General features: G+C 36.1%; 1 protein-coding gene across 1 annotated transcript in view; it reads right to left on the bottom strand.

The window, feature by feature from the left end:
• The window catches only part of NDST4 (N-deacetylase and N-sulfotransferase 4), a 422,643-nt gene that overhangs the window by 5,779 nt on the left and 394,711 nt on the right, over nt 1-22,153 (bottom strand). Inside the window, exons 11-13 of the mRNA XM_001362590.4 lie at nt 12,760-12,930; nt 10,815-10,924; nt 1,410-1,512 (exon numbers count right to left, since the gene is read on the bottom strand). Coding sequence (XP_001362627.2) covers nt 1,410-1,512; nt 10,815-10,924; nt 12,760-12,930 — 384 coding nt within the window. The remainder of the gene's footprint in view (nt 1-1,409; nt 1,513-10,814; nt 10,925-12,759; nt 12,931-22,153) is intronic.

The raw sequence follows: 22,153 nt of genomic DNA, 5'->3' as shown, positions 1-22,153 counted from the left end.
GTGACTAGGGTTTTTTGGAGAAGTAGCCCTTAGTAACTCTCAGAAACTCTTGAAGAGAGATAAGGTAAAATGAATCCCATTGTCTGGTCAGCTAGGTAACGACATGTCTGGAAATAATATCTCCAAAGCTACCATGAATGGCTCTCTCCTTTCTGCATGAACCCCTTCTTCAGGTCCTACTATCTTCTCCCTTCCCTGTTCTAGTCTTAGTGTCTCTCTAGATACAAAGTGCAGAAGGGAAGTTATGACCATTAGGCAGGTCCATGGGCTCATTTTTATAGGTTAGCACAAAAGATTAGCTCCTTTTGAAGCTTTATCTTCCTAAAAGTCTGCGTCAATCAATTCATCTTGGGGTAAGGGTCAAGCTATGAAACTCATTCCACAAAAGAAACCAAGTCAATCATTTTCTTTTGGGGAAATCCCAGTACCTGACACTAAATCATATATCTTTGGACCTCTCTACAAGATACCAATGGGCATATTATTAATACCCTTCATAGGAATATGTCTTCAAAAGTCCCACAATTTACTTCATCAAATTGAGCAGGCAACTAACTTTAACGATCCCTACAATTCAGGGATTCTTAAAGTGGAATTCATGAATTTGGGCTTTTAATAAATAATAACTCTATTTCAATATAATTGGTTTCCTATGTAATATAGTGTATTTTATTTTATACTTTTTAAAGCATTATTCTGAGATGGGGTCTATAGGCTTTGCCAGAATGCCAGAAGGATTCATGATACACAAAAAAGATTAAGATCTCTGGCTCTCTATGAATCCTTCAGGTTCTTCAGGGTTCATCCAAAGACCTCCCCATTTCTTTGAAGTCTTGCCTGACTACTTTGGTACCTATGGCTCTCATTCTTCTATTGTCTATCTTCATACAATTTGGTATTTGATTAAATCTTGTCCTTCTTCTTTCTCTAGTAGATTAATTATATTTCCCTTTCCAATTAGACTGCAAACTTTTTAGAGACAGAAAATGTTTTAGATATCTTCTATTCTATATTGCCGAACAATGGTTTGGAACATATTGGTTGACTGATGAAATTTATGATATTCTTGGAAAAAAGTAAGTTTTTAGAAAGAGGTAAAGAAAGTAATAATATTATTTCTGTGCTTCCCTCTGAATCCAGCCTATTTGGCAAAAGCTCAGACAATTGGAGGACCATTGATACCACAGTATGATGTAGCTTTAAAGAAAATATTTTGGTATGCCCATTATTTGCAGCATAATTATATTTAGTAGAGTTAGAAAGCATTTATTAAACATGTCTTTAAACCTAGCAAATAACTGAAAACTGATCAATTATAATAATGTAACAGTTATCATTATTTTTGTAGCACCTTTTGCTTGGGGACTTTTTTTTAAGAAAATAAATCAAAAGTTAGGAAAAAACAGTACCTCTAAGTCCATTGGTGGGTATTTTCGGCCTTTACTTTTCCCAAGACATTTGGTTTTTCCTCCTTCTAGTAGCTGACACCAAAAGCCCTTTTGAGGGTCAAACCTACAAAGGGTTAAGCCAAATATTATTCCAAATTATAAAAAGAAAAATTTAGGCCAACTCTTATTAATGAGACTCTAAGAATACCTTAGAGCACTGAAGCATTAACATCTTTCCTAGCTACCTAACTTACTACATACAAAACGGTGGCTGATTTTGGACCATGGGATCTATTAAGTGGTTTTGAACACTTGCCGAAGGCTTGTGTTGCCTCTGTTGTACCACATCACATTAGTAAAATGGTCATAATAACAGCACTTACCTCCCAGTGTTTTTGTGAGATCAAATGTGATAATAATTGTAAAGCACTTAGCATAGTGTCTGTCATGTAGTAGATTTCTCTTTGACAAACACCTTGTGTAATGTTTTGCATGTAACAAGTACTTAAAAGGTGCTTAATTAAGCTGAACTGAATACAAAAGCAGTTATTTCCCCTAAAGTTTTAAAAACTCTTCATGAAAATTTTTGACAGTTTTTATGAAGATATCTCACATGAGTTAACATACCTTTCATCAAGTCCTAATGATGCCATTTTTTGGAAAATTTTATTTAATTAGTTGATTTAAAATATTTTTCCATGGTTACAAGATTCATATTCTTTCCCTCCCTCCCCCAAAACTCCTCTTGTAGCTGGTACACAATTCCACTGTGTTTTACATGTGTCATTGATCAAGACCTATTTCCATATTATTGATATTTGCACTAGGTAGATTGTTTGGAGTCTACATCCCCAATCATATCCCCATTGACCCATGTGATCTAGCAGTTGTTTTTCTTCTGTGTTTCTACTCCCACAGTTCTTCCTCTGGATACGGATAGCGTTCTTTCTCATAAGTCCCTCAGAATTGTCCTGGATCATTGCATTGCTGCTAGTAGAGAAGTCTATTACATTCGATTGTACCACAGTGTATCAGTCTCTGTGTACAATGTTCTCCTGGTTCTGCTCCTTTCACTCTGCATCAATTCCTGGAGGTTGTTCCAGTCCCCATGGAATTCATCCAGGTCATTATTCCTTTGAGCACAATAGTATTCCATCACCAATATATACCACAATTTGTTCAGCCATTCCCCAATTGAAGGGCATCCCCTAATTTTCCAATTTTTGGCCACTACAGAGAGTGAGGCTATAAATGTTCTTGTACAAGTCCTTTACCCTATTTTCTCTCTGGGGGTACAAGCCCAGCAGTGCTATGGCTGGATCAAAGGACAGACAGCCTTTTAGTGCCCTTTGGGTGATGCCATATTTTGATGTGGATTATAAGATAATACATTTACAGGTAGAAGAGATCTTCAAGATAAAGTCTAACCCATTCATTTTACAGATGAAGAACTGAGGTCAAGCTAAGTTAAGTGACCCAGGTGACTTGGCCAATAAGTTTGGAAGGCAGGATTTTATGTGCAGATTTTTCTGACATTGAGTCTAGTACTCTCTATCCTAGATCACAATTCTTCTCAAAGAAAAAGTGACTTAAAGATTATGTTAAAAGAGCATGAGCTCTGACAAGTTCTACCATAGTGAAAAAGACTTCCACTATGGTTCTGGTGAAAAGATATGTTTGCTTTCTAAGGATCAGAATCCAGAGGACCATTATTAGTAGATTGTCTATAGGGCAATGAATTCTTTGGCCATGGTAACCCATGAAACAAGAGAAAATGAACATGGGTCCCCGATTCTATATGCTTCCCTTCCTATTTGCCAATGATGGTACAAAATGAAACAGAGTGTACTAATTGCAATTTTTCCCCCCAAATTGCCTCTAAAGATTAACTCTGACTACTCTAAAGATGAGGTTCATGGCCAGTCGAAATAAATAGAGGATGGGTCAACATATTACTCTTTAACAGTCAAATGCTGGAACTTACCATTTAATTTTTGCATGGCATGGAGTTAAGAATGGCTTTTATATTTTTAAAAACCAATAAAATTTATTTAAAGTATAAAAAACAATATCTCATTCCTAGCTTACAGATTTGGTTTAAAGACCATAGTTTGGCAAATCCTGAAATAGATATACATCTTGAGGATATTCTTGCTACAAAGGAAAGTAGAAGGCAAAAGAAAGTTGCAACTGAATGAATTCAATCTTGGACAAAGGGAAAGTTAGCCACCAATATTTTGGAAAAATACAATCCAGTGTAAGAAACAAAGTAGGCCAGAGGTTTATAGACCTTATACCTTTAAGTCATAATAACAGTTAATAATAGCCAGTATATATATATATATATATATATATATAATATATATAATATAATATATATATATAATACTTGAAGGTCTATGAAGTGCTTTATATATGTTAATTTATTTGATGTATGTCAAAAAGTATTGTAATACTAAATTGCCTGTATATTTGGACAGATAGGTTATTTCACTGGTATTTCTAAAATAAATCCTACTCTTCCTATTGTTTATTTCTGGACCTGGCTCATTTTCCATTGGTAGTGTCTGTATCAGATAACACATAGAGATGGGTTGGTACATTGGTACCTTGGATCATTGTTGCATGGTAGCAACCCCTCAATGTCTTTCCTGTACAACCTTGTCAATGTCTTTCCTTGAATCCTCTAAGAAGGTTTACTTAAAGTAGTAGATTTTCCTTTAGATTTCTTGATATTTAGAAAATCTAGTGGAGCACACAGGCTATCCATCAATTATACTTTGGTATCATTATGAGTTTTCTATCCTGTCATACATCTTTCTGATGAGATCTTTAATGTCTAAGATCCTGTAATGTTTCCTTGTTTATCATTTGTTGTAGGCTGCTAATATTTAGCACATGAATTTCTACTGCCCTTTGGTGACCTTTCATTTTACTTCAAAGAATATACTGTTTTATAACTAGGAATATAGCAACATAACCAGATGATTATTATTGTTAAAATGACAGGTATCTGATTCTCAGAGAATATACTGGGGTCATTAAAAGCACTGCATATTTTCCTAAAGGCAGTATAACTCATTTTCCTCCTCTTGCTCATCTCTGGACCAGCTCATTTTCCATTAGTAGTGTCTGTCCAAGATAATCTATAACATATGTGGATTGGTTGTCTATTGAGCTACATCTCATAGAAATTTTCCATCTACTTGTTTTTTCCAAAGAATGAGTGAATGAATAAAAAAACACTTAAGTACTAAATGTCGCTAAGTGCTGGGTATATAAATACAAAAATGAGACAATCTTTTCCTTCAAGGAGTTAACAGTCTACCAGAGGAAGGCTATAGGTAAATGGAAGTAGTATCTGGGGAAAACAGATTTGGTCTAGGGATCAACAGAACCTGTGAGTTAGGCAAAAGAACAGTTAATTTAAGCAATATTTCCAGAAACCACAGATTATTGATTCGATTACCATATCAATAAACAAGAAATGGAAAGTACAGGGGAGATGGGTATGAGAAAGGATGATATGCTGGCAAGGATGATTATAACATGATCCAGGTAGTATGGGAGATATATTATTTCATTGGAGGCTAGTTAAATGTAGTAGTTCAGGTTTTTGTTTTTGTTTTTTGCACCCATCTAATAAGTAACCAGAGTAGCTTGCCTACAGAAAGGGGCTTCCAAAGCAGATTGGTAAAATTTCCCTAAGGACTGGAGGCATGGTTTCTAGAGATTCAGTCAACACTGAGTGGTTAATAATAAAAATGGACATCTATAATAAGGTTTGAAAAGAACTTTATAACTATTATCTTACTTGATCCTCTTACCTACCCTGGGAGATAAACATTCTTTATCATCTCCATTTAAAAGATGAAAAGATTGAGTTAAAATTAAATGATTTGACCAGGATCACACATTTGGTGTTTAAAATGAGATTTGAACTAAGGTCTTTTTAAAATTCTTAGCTCCAGGCTGGGAAGTGAGGTAACGACAGGACTAATGGCAAGATGATTTAGATAAATAAAACACTTTTTTGAGTGATCATGGATCTCATGTAAAGTTTAGTAACGTCCCACATGATTTGATAAAGTAATGTTTTCCACAAAGAGATGTAGCTGAATAAGTTTGCCATCTATGGAAAACACTCTTCCATTTGGACTCCATATTGGGTCTTCCTCAATTACAGAGGACAATATTTTTGTTGAGTAGAAATCTCCCTATTTTAAGCCTATCTTGATATCAATTAACTCTACATCATCACAATCAATTGTCTTCCATCTTTCAAAGAATCTTGTGTGGTTTGATGCAATGGAGAATTTTGGAAGAGAGGCTTTACAATAGTAGTTTGCTCTGAATTGCCTTTTTTAAGTAAACAAAAAACCAAGCACAATTGGATTTTGTTCTTTCTATACATTTTAATCATTTATATACCTGTAAAGATTTTAGACAAATAGAATAGTTTGTTAAATATTGCCCTTTCTGTCTTTAAATTTTCACTAAAATGTCTTCCATGTGTATCTCATTTCATGAAAATTTCATAGATTCCCAGCCCCTTGTTTGTCTCTCCAAGGAGAACCTGGGAGCCATCTTTCTAACTGGCAGCAACTTTCTTTTGTTTTCTGGTTTTATGTCAAGACTGATACAGTTAAGTTCCTCTACTAATATACTTGTTGGTCCCTGGATGGTCAATGACTAAGTTAACATTTGTAAATATTCTATACAATTGTGATTTTAGGACCCTTTCTTCTTTATTGTGAAACCTCAATAAGTCATTGCAAAAGTTATTCTGTATTTTTATCATGGCCAAAAATTTCATCACCTGTCAGTTAACAAGGATTTATTAAACATGCACTGTTCAAAGCATTGTACTAAGCACTGGAACTACAAAGAAAGGCAAAAAGAAAGAGTTCCTACCCTCAGAGAGCTTACAATCTAATGGAGGGGACAGCATGCAAACTACTATGTACATATACATTACATATCATACAGATGGAAGATGGTTTCCTAGAAGAGTGCTAGATATGGAGGGTATCAGGAAACTTAGCACTCAGACTGGAAGAGAGCCAGAACATGGAAGAAAGAAGTGTATTACAGACACAGTAGTCAGTGAAAAGACTCAGAGTAGGGAGATATTGTGAGAGAATGGTAAGAAGGCCACCGTCATGGACCATAGAGTATGTGGGAAGGAATAAAGAAAAAAAATGATTGGAATTCAAACAGAAGTTTATGCTTGCTTGATCCTAGAGGTAATAGAGAGGAGAGATGATGTGGTCAGACCTGCACTTGAGGGAAATTACTTTGATAGCAGAGTGGAGAATTGATGGGAGTGAGGGGAGATAATTGAGGCAGAAACCAATCAATAGTTGGCTGAAATAGTGCAGTTAGAAGAAGAGGACATGATGTATCCAAGGAGAAAAAGAACATATGGGGAAGACATGGTGAAGGTCAGAGAAAAACCTTGGCAACATGGGATATATGGGGTGACTGCCAGTCAGTAACAGGAGTATGACACTGAGGGGGTGAGCTTGAGTAGGAAAGTGAGGATGCTCTCAACAATAAGGAGGTTGACTTCTTGCATGGTTTTATTAGAAAAATCTGGACAAGAGTTTAATTGGATGATAAGTAGATGAGTTGTAATCTGCAAAGCATTCACACACTCTCTGATCTGGGATAGTGAATATCTTGCTTAATTTCTCTCTCTCTCTCTCTCTCTCTCTCTCTCTCTCTCTCTCTCTCTCTCTCTCTCTCTCTCTCTCTCTCTTCCTTTCTTTGTATCTGTGTCCCTTCCTCTCTACCTCTATTTATGTCTCTGTTTTACTCTCTGTTTGGCTCTGTTTGTCCCTTGCTATCTCTCTGTCTCTGTCTTTCTCTTCTGACCACACAACTGTCTATGTCTATGTAGTAAACAGGCAAGTAGAGATGAACAACCCTGTGGTCACTGGTTCAGTCGAAAGAGCTACACTTGCTAATTTAGACTCCAACTTCCCTCTACTTTTTTCTATGCAGATTAAGTCCAATATTGTTTTTTGTTTCAGAATGTATATTCAGTATCAGAAATGAAGGCATCTTCCTATAGAGGAAGGTATTCCCAAGGAAGGAAACTTACTTTCTTACTGACGTGGTTTGATGATCTCATCTAAACTCCTGATGTGTCAGAATTTTAGATTAAGACAAATAACAACAGCAGAACACAAAGAAAAGCCTAAACCAAAGGAGAAGGTAAGTTTTGAATTTATTGCTTATGGGACTTGCTGCATGCATAAAACATCGAAAAGGTTTGCATTTTTGCTGCTCAGCAGATGTTTTAGAAGGATGAAGTATAATTGGCTGGGATGTAAAGTTAATTAGTTGCAGAATATTTTGTTGCCCTGGGCCCATTTCTATAATATGACTGCACCTGCAATTTGCTCCAGCCCATATGTGAACTCATTTAGGTGAAGGGGGGAAATTTCTTCACAGTTCCCTGCCCAGTCTATTATCAGAGACCTAATCTTTGCAGCCGAGGTTATCCTAGTATTTGTATCAATTAAAATTAAATAAATCACTGATTAAATGGATATATTGATGGTGGAGTCATTTCCAACCTGGACTTTTCAATCTGCTCCTTGCCTCATGCTCTGTTTTTCCTTTCATTAATTTCCCAAGAGGAGAAACAACCCGGCATTCACAAGAAGCGTAACACTGCAGAACTAGGCCCCTAAACAGCATTTTTCTGCCTCAGGATGAGTATATTTAACCAAATTAAGGAAAAAATATGGCTTTAGAAACAAAGCCAGGAAATTGACACATAGGTGGAAAATGTGTCCCTTGCACTCAGGTAGTGTGAGGATTTCAGGAAGCAATGTGATCAGGGACTGCTCTATGCAACAGAAGCTCTGAGGCAGAGCCTCAAACAGCCCAGATGCCCAAGGATGGAGGCTTAACCTGAGCAGCAGACGTCTTTTTTGGAGGGTGAGATTGTCATAAACTAAAGTCCGCCTCCTCTTAATGGATTCATTTCCCTCAATGCACTGGGAGGAAATTTTAGCAATCAATCAGCATGCATTTAATAATCACTTTTTGTTCTCCAGTCGTTTCAGTCACATCTGACTCTTCCTGACTGCAGTTAATTCATGATTTCACAGTCAGAATTTAAAACTAGGGGTTAGGGGAATCGAGGACTAGAGTCTTTCTAATGTGCTGATTTCAGTTATAATTTAAGAGGTGGGCTGCCTTCATCTTTCCCTAGATCATTATTGATGAAATTTTGCAAACCCCAAATTGTGCTTTCTCCACTAAATTCTATTCTCTTGTCCTCAAACCTGTGAATGTACATGTTTACTGACTACCAAACCACTATTTATAGTAAATAATATGGATAAATACATATATTTATATTAATATTATTACATAATATATAAATATATATTTAAATAGGACCAAAAGTAATGTAGATGGGTAAAGGCAGGTGTCTGAGCATCAGTAAAGAGTCTGAATGACATTTTTTTTAATAAAGTACTAAGAATGTTTTGCTAATTTAATAGCTAAGGACCTGCCAGATTAGTCTAAACATGAAATCATTTATGTAGGAAAAAAACATTCATAAAGGAAATGCTATATGGATAACCAATTTCTCTTTTCCAAAAGACAACAGTCTAAAAAGAAATCAAAATCAAAAAATTCTTTTTTTCACTTCTAGCAGAAGTTTTAAATATAGACATAGATATACATAGATAAATAGATAGGCAGTCAGATAGGTAGAAAGATAGATAGATGTCATATAAATTATATATATGTATACATATAACATTTACTAAGTAGCTACTGTGTGCCAGCCACTTTGCTAAGCTCCAAGAACACAAAAACAGGTAAAAGTCAAATCTCTGCACTCAAGAAGCTTATAATCTAATAGGGGAGGCAACATACAACAAAATATATGCAAATAAACTATAGAAATGACATGAATAGAAAAAATATTTTAATTATAAATAAAATAAATAGGGAAATCAGAGGAAAAGCACCAGAATTAAGAGGGACTAGGGACAGCTTCCTGTAGAAGGTGGAATTTATTTCGGTCTTTATAAAAAGGCAGGATGTCAGTAACTGGGGGTATGGAGATGAGAGAGTGTTCCAGGCATAGGAGATAGTCCTTAAACCATTTGGTCCACCTCCCAGGAATTTTCCCTTTTGCCAACAATTATACATAGGTCTCACAAATTTAAAACAAAAATGGAGAAAAAGGAAAACTTCATTTGATTGATCCAACCATTCATTCAAGTCATAGTCTAATATCTCTTCCCTTTAATAGCTAAATAGTAAGGAAAACAAAAATATGCTCTTTTTCTCTACTTTCTTTTTATCTATGAACTTGGTATCTTGCAGTCTGGCTTCTGACCACCTCATTCAACTGAAACTACTTCTAACAAGGTTTTCCTTTACCTCATATTTTCAAATTCTGATGTCTTTTATAGACATCAATTTTTTTGTCCTCTCTAATCCAAGATTATATATTGACCAATTTCCCTTCATGAGATCTCTTTGTTTCCTTGGTTTTCCTGACCTGTTTACATGATGGGTAGCTTTTTTCTATATGACTCTTCTTTAGATAACATGCAAACTTCTTGAAGGGAGAGGCTATTTTTAATATTGCTATTGTAGAACACTAGTACAATATTTTGCACAAAATAGATGCTTAACACATGCTTGGATCGAAGCTATGTTTTCATCAAAGGAATTTTCTTGCTACTGAAGCAGATTATACCTTTGGCAGGTGGTCTTCATGAACTACTGTGGTTCCCTAATTGTTTCAGGAACACTCCGACAATAAACTCCTGTGGTTTTCTAATATCTAGGATCAAATATAAAATTCCTTTTGAATATTTTTAAATTTTTTATTTGCCTTTTGAAGCCTCTTCCTGGTTTCTTATTCAAAGCTTTTTCATATTGATAGGAACTGGCAAAGTTTAAAATCCATTGGTAAATTTATGAATTGAAGGTCACTTTTATACCTCAATGAGACATTTTTCCTGTTACATAGTTATATTTATGGTATAATAGTTAGAATGCTAAACTTGGAGTTAGAAAGACTTGGACCCAATGCCCTACTTATTAGTTGTAAGACCTTAGGCAAGACACTTTCACTCTCAGTTTCCCCATCCGTAAAATGGATATTAATACTTTTATTGCCTCCTCTTAAAATTTGATACTGTTTACAAAATTTACAATGCCATGCAAATAAAGATCATGATTATTATTGTTGTTATTATTCCAAGGGAATTAATAGCAACTCATTGGAAAACATTTTTATTCCAAATGGAAACACTAAGTAAGTAATGGATATCACTGTTTTTGAGCAGCTCACTGAAGTATGAACTTTTGGCCATTATTAACCTGTGATAATTTATGTTCTCAAATAACAAATGAAATCATTCACAGAAATAGACTTACGTTAAAGCTTCTGAGTAATTGTAATGAGGGGTAACTCCTAGAAACTTCTGCACTTCATCCATCACAGTAGCTGGGTCAGATCGTAACTGTTGCCCGTCAATAATTAGCAACTAGAAAACCCAAAATAGATAATTTTAAGAACAATAAAATCTTAGTCCAGTTGCCCACACTAAATCTTGAATAAATAAACCATTGAGGGACCAAAAGATAGTGAATATATACTGTCTAGAAAACCAGGGGTATAGGAAGGATTTTAAGCTTGTATGGTTAGGATAATGTTTCCAAAAGTTCAAGACCTCATTTTGTAGTCAAATTAGAGGCTCCTGAAAGTATTAAGTAGAGAAGAATTCTGTACTTCTTTCTACCTCTTCACTCCCATCTTTGTACAAGAGCATACAAATGAGGCTGGAAAAGTCCTTAGAGTTTACCTGGTCCCAACTCTTCATTTTACATTTGGAGCAAGAGAGGAAAAGAGAAGTTAAGTGATTTTCCCAAGGTGACATAGGATTTGAAGCTAAGTACTCAGAATGCAAAACCAGGAACCTTTGCCACAGTATCATATTGTCTTTACTCACTGTTCAAAGCTATATCCTGAGTGAGGGTTTAGGGAAGAATGTAGGTATGTGGTAATTTATCTTTTTATTCCTTTCACAATCTATTTGTACTCCCAGACAACTCTATGTATATACAATAATCTGAGTTTCTTTCTTTCTCTCTTTCTTTCTTTCTCTCTCTTTCTTTCTTTCATTCATTCATTCATTCTTTCTTCCTTCTGTCTTTCTTTCTTTCCTTCCTTTCTCTCAATCTCTCTCTCCCCTTCTCCCTCCCTTCTGCTCCCTCTTTCCTCAATGTTTTCCCTTCTTTTCCCTTCCCTTCCCTTCCCTTCCCTTCCCTTCCCTTCCCTTCCCTTCCCTTCCCTTCCCTTCCCTTCCCTTCCCTTCCCTTCCCTTCCCTTCCCTTCCCTTCCCTTCCCTTCCCTTCCCTTCCCTTCCCTTCCCTTCCCTTCCCTTCCCTTCCCTTCCCTTCCCTTCCCTTCCCTTCCCTTCCCTTCCCTTCCCTTCCCTTCCCTTCCCTTCCCTTCCCTTCCCTTCCCTTCCCTTCCCTTCCCTTCCGTCTCTCTGCCTTACCTGGGTTGGTAGTAAGGTAGCTACTCATAGGCCTATGCCTACTGCTAATCTGTCCAGCAGCTTTGACTCGTTCTATTTCTGACCTGGACAGTGGGCTCCTCCTTAGGCAATCTGGTGACCCCTCTTTGCCCGGGTTTCACCATCCCAATTCAAGATTTAGTGCAGGCATTCAATGATCTTCAACTGTCCTGAATCTAAAAACTCCTAAACCTCACATAATACATTAGCCTCAGTCTCCCTCAATAGCAGAGCCCACAGGCATATATCATTTTTTTGTGGCTAGCAATCTACATTCCTAAATAATTCAAAAGCATTTGGTTGTTGCTCTCTAAATGTTATTGTTAGACTTCTTGATTGTCAGTCACTCCTTGACTTTAAAACAAATCACAATGGATTAAATGTATTTTTCCCAGGAAGAGCAAGTAAATTCCAGGACAGCCTGATGAAGAAGTTTAGAAATCTCCTTCTGAAAAGCATTTCCAGAACTAGGCAAGCAAATTTCTTCTTAGGAACTTAGAATACAATAGTTTATTTAGGTAAGTCCTATCCTGAAGCCGAGGGACTAACTAGAGGAGTCTGCCCTCTAGTTAGAGATTTAGAGATTTAATTTAGAGATTTAAATTATTCTTAAATATTATTAAGGATGATCCCTCCAAAGAAAATTTTATGGGTCATATCTATCAACATTTTATTTTATGGGAAATGTTAAAAAAATCTTAAAATCATTATAAAATAATTTAGACATCTTGGACCCTCTGGATGATGAGTCCTAGAACTGCTAATCTAGGGAAATGGTTGAAATGGTTTCAGAATATTACCTGAGAAGTAGAAAAATAGGTTAGCCATCTCTCAATGTGGACTGCATACCATCCAGGAGTCAGGCATCTCTTCTGTAGAGTTTTTAATTCAGATGGGGCCCAATGTCCTGTTGTAATAACTTCATAGAAATTAAACCTCAGGGCAGCTGGATCCTCATGAGATCGCTGGTGCTTGAACATGAAAGTTTACCAAAAAGTAAGTTACTATAGCAGAGAAATATATAGGCTATAACAGAATTCCAAGCCTTAAAAGGGATACCAGAAGGTTCATAAATTGATTTCAGGCTCACAAACACAGCATTAAAGTATATACTCTGATTGAAAATTTAGGCGAAGATTTATTTTAAAATGTTTCTACGGTATACACTAAGCAGCATGAATGCAAGCAAGGCAGAAAAGTTCATGGTTGTTTTCCTCTCTCAAACATTTCTATTCAAAGCACAGAAAAAATCTTAATGATATCAGAAAAGCCATTAGGTGGCAAGTTGACAATGGGGTACATACAATGAATATGATAGAAGGAGAATTGAATCTGTCTGAGAACAGCTTGGTTTTCTTCAAGTATTAGCAAAAATTCCACCTTGTTCAAGGAGCCTTTCTTGGCCCCCTTTTCCCTGAAATTCCTGTCTATCTATCCTACCTATATTTTGTTGTGTCTTCCAATAGAATGTGAACTATTTGAGAATACTGACCTACCAGGACTATTTCTCCCCCACCCTGACACACACACACACACACACACACACACACACACACACACACACACACACACTCCTTTCTTTGTATCCCCCTAATTTAGCACAGTTCCTGCCACATAATAAATGCTTGTTGTCTGACTGTTTGACCATACATTACTATGGACTTGATTATAATCACAACTTCTCTTGCAGGGTATGTCTTTTTCCAATTATTTTATTGGAAGAGAACAAGAGGAAAGGAAGGAGAGAGAGAGAGAGAAGTCCATACTGCCAAGGCTGTTTCCAGATAGGTCCAGTTTTTTCTTCCCAGTAGTGCCTAGCTGTCAAATATGTCAAAATACAAAAAAGTACTTGTTTCTATTTCTTTTATTCTTTATAACATTCAGATCCAGTTATAGTTACCAAAAGATGCCAGAAAAGTAATGAGGCAAGAAATTTTGGGTAGACAGACAACTGTTGTCTGATCAGCAGAGAGAAGGGAAAAGATATAAAAGGTTCTAAAAATAACATTTTTACATAAGAGTGGCTGATTTATATTAGGGTATTTGCAAGAATTTGCTAATTGTAAATGAAACCCACCTGAGTAAATAAGCAAGCAGCCTCTCTCTCTTAATAAAACTAGGAATAATCCAAAGATAGGAGGGAGGCAGGGTAAACTCACTGTACACATGGGGCTCTTAATCTGCAGTCCATATCCTACTTGACTAGGTGAGATTACAGGATGTTTATATCAGTGTGTGTTGTGGTTTGGGTTGATATTTTTCCTAACTGGAATATAGGTCTAGGAGAATATATTTTAAAAAGAACATATTAGGAAAAATCACATGGAAAGGAAATCCATAAATCAGAAGTAGGAAGCATGAGGGAGACCATTTGGCTTAGGTCAATGGAAAGAGGAGAAATAGCAAATTTGTCAGACCTCCCAGATGGAAAAAGAAAATAGGTTTCATGAAGTACATTGGCATACTGTAACAAATGCAGAAGATTCTGGAAACCATCATATAACTATTGGCTCTTGGAACTTGGGATAGCTAGCTAGAAGGAGAAATCTAGGGCTAGTTGTGGTGGCAAATGTTACTTGTGGGGAGTAGCCTAAAGAATTTAACATTTTAGGAAATGAACTCTAGACCTTAGTTGGGGACAACTGCTGTTCTCCCTGGAGCCAATGAATCTCAGGAGGAAAAGACAAATTTAGGAAGGGGAGATTTTGATCTTGTGCCTCTCTATCTCTATCTCTATCTCTATCTCTATCTCTATCTCTATCTCTATCTCTATCTCTATCTCTATCTCTATCTCTATCTCTATCTCTATCTCTATCTCTATCTCTATCTCTATCCCCTTCGACCCATGTGATCGAGCAGTTGTCTTTCTTCTGTGTTTCTACTCCCACAGTTCCTCCTCTGAATGTGGTTAGTGTTCTTTCTCGTAGATTCCTCCAAATTGTTCAGGATCACTGCATTGCCACTAATGGAGAAGTCTGTTACATTCCATTGTATCACAGTGTATCAGTTTCTGTGTACAATGTTCTCCTGGTTCTGCTCCTTTCACTCTGCATCCATTCCTGGAGGTTGTTCGAGTTCCCATGGAATTCTTCCACTTTATAATTCCTTTTAGCACAATAGTATTCAATTACCAACAGATACCACAATTTGTTCAGCCATTCCCCAATTGATATCTATATCTAAATCTACCACATGTGCGATCTCTGATTTTATTCCTGAAGGAACTTCCAGGTGTGGAAATTTATGCTACCATTTCAAGATCCAGTCACTGATGATTTTAGTGCATCTCCTGCAGCAAGGAGAAGTTAAGGGACTTACCCATATTTATACAATTATTTTACACAACTAGTGTCTGTCAGAGGCAGTATGTAAGAGAAGGACTTTCTGACTTGAAGACCAGCCCTTTATCCCAATATAACATTTGACTTCTCTACACAATTCATACATCAACCCAAAGTGACTGATGACACAGTTGATTCAAAGAAATCTCAATAAAATATAAGCAGGCAGCTGCATGTTTGTTAAAAAATTCTTAATTGTTATTTTCCTGGAGTGATAAGCATAGGGCATAATTTAAAATGTTTGAAAAATAATGAAGGTAAAAATAGAGGATTCACAATAAAAATTCAGGATTTAATCTTTGATATTGTTTTAAACAAATTCAACACAAACTCAAAATATTCTTCCATAAAAATCAAATAGGAAATTAGTATGTTAAAATAATAACAGCTAGTATTATTTTAGAACTTGAAGATTTATACATTTAAATTTCACAATAATTCTGTGACATAATAAATACTGTTATTCTCATTTTACAGATAAAGAAACAGGCAGAAAGAAGTGATTTGTTTAGGATCATATAGATAATAAGCATATAGGGCAAGATTTGAACTCAGGACTTCCCAGTTCCTAGCTCTCCTCTATATAATGTGCCACCATTTAAAAGAAATTTTTTAAAGTAAAAAAAAACAAACAAATTAAAAAAAAACCTTCCACTTTTAAAGAGAAATGATATAGGTAAGGACAGTAGGTTGAAAAAACTATATTCCTTTTTAGAACTCAATTCTGGCTCATTATAACAATGTATGACAGTATTTCCAAAAGTAGTGGACATCCTTAAGGACTTGCTCTAGAAGTCTTATTGAACAGATAGCAAATTTACTCAATTTACTGCACAGAAAGAAACGAGTTAGATATTATTTGTGAGATGCATAATTTTAAAATGTGGATCTATTATCACATTCTGGCACTGAAGAGTTTTATCAATTAAAATCAGTCTTCTCCAAAATGTTCTTGTTCAGGTTATATACGTAAAGAAGCATCCTGCCTATGTAAATTTACTTCACTCAAAACCATCTTTGGGACAAGGAAAGGTTGCCTTGCTGCTTCCACTCCTTCAGAAAGAATGGGACTTCCCTCCCCCCCTTTTTCTTGAAAGCATCCAGAATTTCTTCCTTGAGATTTAACTTTAAACCTGTCTTCTTATGGTTTGGGAACTCACAGGCTCAATGATTACTCTGCTTATCTTGCTTTGCAATATGAGAACCCACACAGGTAGAAAGGTGAAGATTTCTGCCCTCAGTGCCCTTTAAGGGGCTTTCATTGTGGTAGATGATCCAAGAAACCCTGTAGATGCTGCCAAAGATATAAGAAGTGACATGCAGCTAGCTCAGTTCATGAGGGTTACTTATCCAGCTTGGGGATTATCCATGTTCCTTTAATCTTTCCCTGCAGGTGGTTGTGCAGATTTTAGAAGCACTTCTCAGCCACTTTAACACGGCCAAGAAAGAACTGGGGACTGAGAAATACTAACTAGTCATTTTTCCTATTGGTTAGAGCTGAAAGTGATTATTAATTATTCTGTTAATGATGGGCTAATTTTATTTTTATGAGAACAGATAATAATGATCATTCTTTTTGGTACCAATACCAGAAGAACAATTTTTTGAATGCAATGAATCAATTTCTTTTCATTTACAAAATGAACAGTGAGATTCTTATTTTTTATGTTTTGGAAATTTTTATTTAATTAATTAATTTAGAATATTTTCCATGGTTACAAGATTCTTGTTCTTTCCCTCCCCTACCCCCACATCCCTCCCATAGCCGACATGCAATTCCACTGGGTTTTACATGTTTCATTGATCAAGACCTGTTCCCATATTATTGCTATTTATACTAGCATGATCATTTAAAGTCTACATCCTCAATCATATCCCCACCAACCCATGTGATCAAGGAGTTGTTTTTCTTCTGCATTTCTGCTCCCACAGTTCTTCCTCTGGATGTAGATAGTGGTCTTTCTCATAAATTCCTCAGAATTGTTCTGGATCATTGCATTGCTGCTAGTAGAGAAGTCCATTACATTCTATTTTACCAAAGTGTATCCGTCTCTGTGCATGATGTTCTCCTGGTTCTGCTCCTTTCACTCTGCATCAATTCCTGGAGGTTGTTCCAGTTCACATAGAATTCCTCCAGTTTGTTATTCATTTGAGCACAATAGTATTACATCACCAACATGTACCACAATTTGTTCAGCCATTCCCCCATTGGAGGACATCCACTCATTTTCCAGTTTTTTTTTTTTTTGCCACCACAAAGAGCCCAGCTATGAATATTATTTTGTTGTGTTTGATAAGGGGGCTCCTTCTAGACCAGTATCTGCTCTGCCACATTAAGTCTTAGAGAACTGCCCACAGTCATTGAGAAGTTAAGTGACACATGGCCAGTATTAAAGCAAATCTTGAACTTGAGATTTCCTGATTCTAATGCTAGATCTATTATGTCCTCTTACTGCTGAAGCATAGGGATGGGACTGGATGGACCTAGGAATTCATTGATATTAAGAGAGTTCAAGAGTGGAAATTCACTCTACCAATGCAACTTGGTCCACTTTCTGCATTTTCTAGTCTTGAGAGTTGCTTAGAATCTAGAAAGTTCAGCTTCTTGGTGGTATGACCAAATGTAACCAGATGAATCAGAAAAAGACAGCTGCCCTTTTCATAGCTAACAACCAAAAAAGTAAACATTTTGAAATGTACTTTTTCCATTCTTCCAGCTATGTGGATGATTGAATTATTATTAATTATTTTAAATTAACAACAATGACAATCATTATTCTTATTCCACTCTCTCTTTTGGTATATCAAAAATATTGTGAAGATTCCTCAACTCTAGACCTTCTAGCTGTCTCATTAACTAAAATTCTAATAGAATAATTTATTTGCCTTGAGCTGTTATCCCCTGTTAAAATGCAAATTTACCCCAAAGTGGTAACATTTTGAGTTTTATAAATGACAAACACCTTAGTATAAATGAAAGTCTGCATGATGTAGAAAGCCATTGACCCCAAAGATAAAAGACTTTGGTTTGAGTCAAGCATTTACCATTTAATTAATCTGTGATCCCAAGGGCAAAACCCTCCTACTTTGATTAGCCTCAGTCTCTTTACCAGTTGAAAGGGAATGATAACTCTGGCTGCCTACTTTATAGGGCAATATGGGTAAAGTACTTTTTAAATTGGAAAATGCTGGAGGGAACATCTTTAAAGATAACTGTATTAGTCTGGGGGTGAGGGATAACTGGATTAAATGGGACATAAGTGAGGAAAGCATGAGGTAACCTACCCTGCATATGTTTGGGAGTGGTGGTTAGTCATATAGAGATTCCTACAAGAATCAACAAAGCTGAGCTGGCCTTGGAGTGTAGCCAACTTACTCCCTTGATGGGCCACATACTGAGTAAGGAGTGCAGCTGTACAGAATAATTACATCATGAAGCATTCAAGTTTTTTTGTGTCTCTAGAGTCAAGACCAGAGGAGGGGATGAAAACTAACAATATGGTGGAATAAGACTTCTTAAAAGCCCAAAATAATGATAATTAAAAGTAAAAAGTAATATTTGATCATGAGATCCCCATTGGATAGCTATCAAGTAAACTAAATATAATATTTTGAATTTATATGATTTATATGTTTCCAGAGTATTTCCATATATATGATTTACACAACCATACTTTACAGATTCTGAAAGCCAACAAAAATAGATGTTTTCATTACTTTTTTAGATTTGCTGATTTCCTTCAAAGCTCAGTTCCATTTATACTTAGCACATGAGGCATTTCCTGATCCCTCAGATAATAGATTTTACCTCTAAAATTACCTTGACTTTACTAATGTATTTTTCATCTACATATATTTGGTATGTATTTTACACCTATGCATTTGTGCCTATATTATCTCTCTCAATACAAGTATCAGAAGAGCAGAATTTTAATTTTCATCTTGGCATCCACACCACTTAGCACAGGGGCTGGTATATAGTACGGGTTCATTAAACCCTTCCTGGTTGATTATTAATATTTTATAGATGACAGAACACAAGGAAAGTTAAATGACTTGCCTAACTTCCCATGGTTAGTAATAGAACTAAGATATATATATCCAGATCCCCTGATTCCTCAGGATTGTTTTCACTACAATAACATTGGCCACATAATTTCTTAACAAAAGTAAATTCATCCTTTTCACTATGCTCCCCCAACACACATGTTGATCCTTTCTTAAAGACAACACATATTCTTTTCTTATAGACTTTACTGTATTTTAATGAGAGGATCAGCTAATGTATTAAGAGGTGAAAGAAAAACTTTTAGTTTCCTAATTCAAGTCTCTCATCTCAGTGCCCCAAAGCATCTGAAACTTAGAAAAGTTAGTTGACTTGATAATGATCTAACTAAAAAGAAGCAGAGCAAAAGTTCAAACTGTATACTCAGTGAGATATGTATGCTTATATTTTAAAGAAAAATTGAAGACATTTTCTGTGAGTTTCTTCCCTTTTCCTTATCTACTGTCATTCAGATGTCTTCTGTCACTGTCTTCCATCACCCCTGTTTTACATGATGAAATGGTCTTACTCTTTATGATGAACATCTTTCTAGATGTTCAAGGGATTCCATCTTCTCCTATCTCCTCTAATATATTACTTCATCATTCCCACTCTTTCACTTATTCGTTATTTCCCCCTATGTATTAGCTCATTTCCTATTGCCTACAAATATATCCTTAACTCCCATATCATGAAAAGATACTTGATCCTTCCATTCCCACTGTCATCTTATCTCTTCTCCAATTTGTACCTAAACTCCAAGTTGTCCAAGTTGTACCTAAACTCCTTGAGAAGGTCATCTATAGCAGATGCTTCTTCTCTTCTGTCATTTCCTTGCTGACCCCTTACAATCCAACTTCCCACCTTTGCATTCAAGTAAAACTCCTCTTTCCAAAGTCATCAATGATCTATTTCCAAATCCAGGGTCATTTTCCCAATCCTTGTCCTTGTCCTCTCTTCAACTTTTGATGTTCACCTTCTTCTATTCTTTTGTCTCCAGTTTATTAAGGCACTATTCTTTCCTGGTTTTCTTATCTAACCACTCATTCTTAGTCTTCTTGCTGGACTCTTGTCTAGATCATATTCTCTAGGCATAGATATCCTTCAGAGTTCTGCCCTAGTATTCTTGTCTTCTCTTTCTAAACTATTTTATTTGGCAATCGCATCAGCTTTCATGACTATAATTGCCATCTCTATGCAGTTGATCCTCAATAGAATGCATCTATTCTGTCCCAAATTCTCTGCTGACCTCTAATCTGATATTTCTCGTTTCCTTCCATACATTTCAAACTGTATGTGCCAGAGACATCTTAAACTCAACTTGCACAAAGACAAGGAGTCTCTTTCCCTCTAAGTCCTCCCCTGAGCTCCTGCCTTACCTGTTACCATAGAGAGCAACCCTACTTTCCTACTCCCTAAACCTCACAACCTATGATTCATTCTGTATTTCTCACTATATCTTAACCATGGCCCTCAGCCATGTCCCATTTGTTGCCATGCCTTGTTGATTTCACCTCTGCAATATTTCTTATATACACCTCCTTTCCTATTTTAATACTACTTCCTTATCTCACATCCAGACATTGCAGTAGCCTGCTGGTGCATTTTCCTGTCTCAAGTTTCTCTCCACTTTAATCCATTCTCCATTCAGCCACCAAGGTGATTTTTCTAAGGTACAGGTCCAACGATATAATTCCCCTACACAGTGAACTCCAGTGACTTTCAGTCACCTCTAGGAGCAGTACAAAGGGCTCTATTTGGCATTTAAAGCCCACAATGGTCTAACCTCCTCCTCTCTTTCCATTTTCTTACATCTTATTAGCTGACATGGAGACTTTGATCCAGTGACCCTGGTTTCCTGTCTGTTCCATGAACAAGATCATCCATGTCTCAGATTTAGACACTTTCTCTGGTTATCCCATATCTCTAGAATGTTCTCACTATTCAGCTTAACTACCGACTTCCATGACTTGTTTCCTTTAAGTCTCAACTAATATCACATCTCTTACAGGAAAAGGAAGCCTTTCCTATTCTCTCTTAATTTTAGAAGGTCCCCTATTTAGGTCCTATTTATCCTATATATCATTTGTTTTGCTATGGGTTTGTTTTCATATTGTCTTTCCCATTACAGCTCTTTGAGACCAGGACTATTTTTTGCCTCTTAGTGTTCATAGCACTCAGCCTAGTGCCTAACAACTGGAGGTGCTTAATAATGTTTATTAACTGATTGATTGATCAGGCTTTGGAGATGAAATAATGGAATATTCATGTACTTGCTCACAAAGATAGATAGATAGATAGATAGATAGATAGATAGATAGATAGATAGATAGATGGATGGATGGAGGGAGGGATGGATGGATGGATGGATGGATAGAGAGACAGACAGATAGATAGATAGATAGATAGATAGATAGATAGATAGATAGATAGATAGATAGATGTGTATATATGTAGAGAAAGAGAGAGATTAGATAGATTGGCAGACCGATGGATAGATTGATAGACAAATAGATAGATAGATAGATAGATAGACAGATAGACAGATAGACAGATAGATAGATCCAAGATAGAAAGATAATTGATAAAGGCTAGAGGGAGAGTAGGGTAATAGAGATAGGATAGTTAAACTTTTCTGCATGTATGTTTACATGTTAATTATAACCATGTGAACCTATGTTTTCTTTAATATAGAGGGCTCTCTGGGAGGAACTTCCTTTACCAATACGGATGGGCCCCCTTATGTTCTACTTATAATCTTAGAAAATTACTTGTGGCTTTTAAAGGTAGAATAATTTGCTTAAAGTC

Source organism: Monodelphis domestica, chromosome 6, assembly GCF_027887165.1.
Source record: "Monodelphis domestica isolate mMonDom1 chromosome 6, mMonDom1.pri, whole genome shotgun sequence".
Lineage (NCBI taxonomy): Eukaryota > Metazoa > Chordata > Mammalia > Didelphimorphia > Didelphidae > Monodelphis > Monodelphis domestica.
Note: the sequence above shows the minus strand (reverse complement) of the source record. Positions and strands in the feature narration are given on the sequence as shown.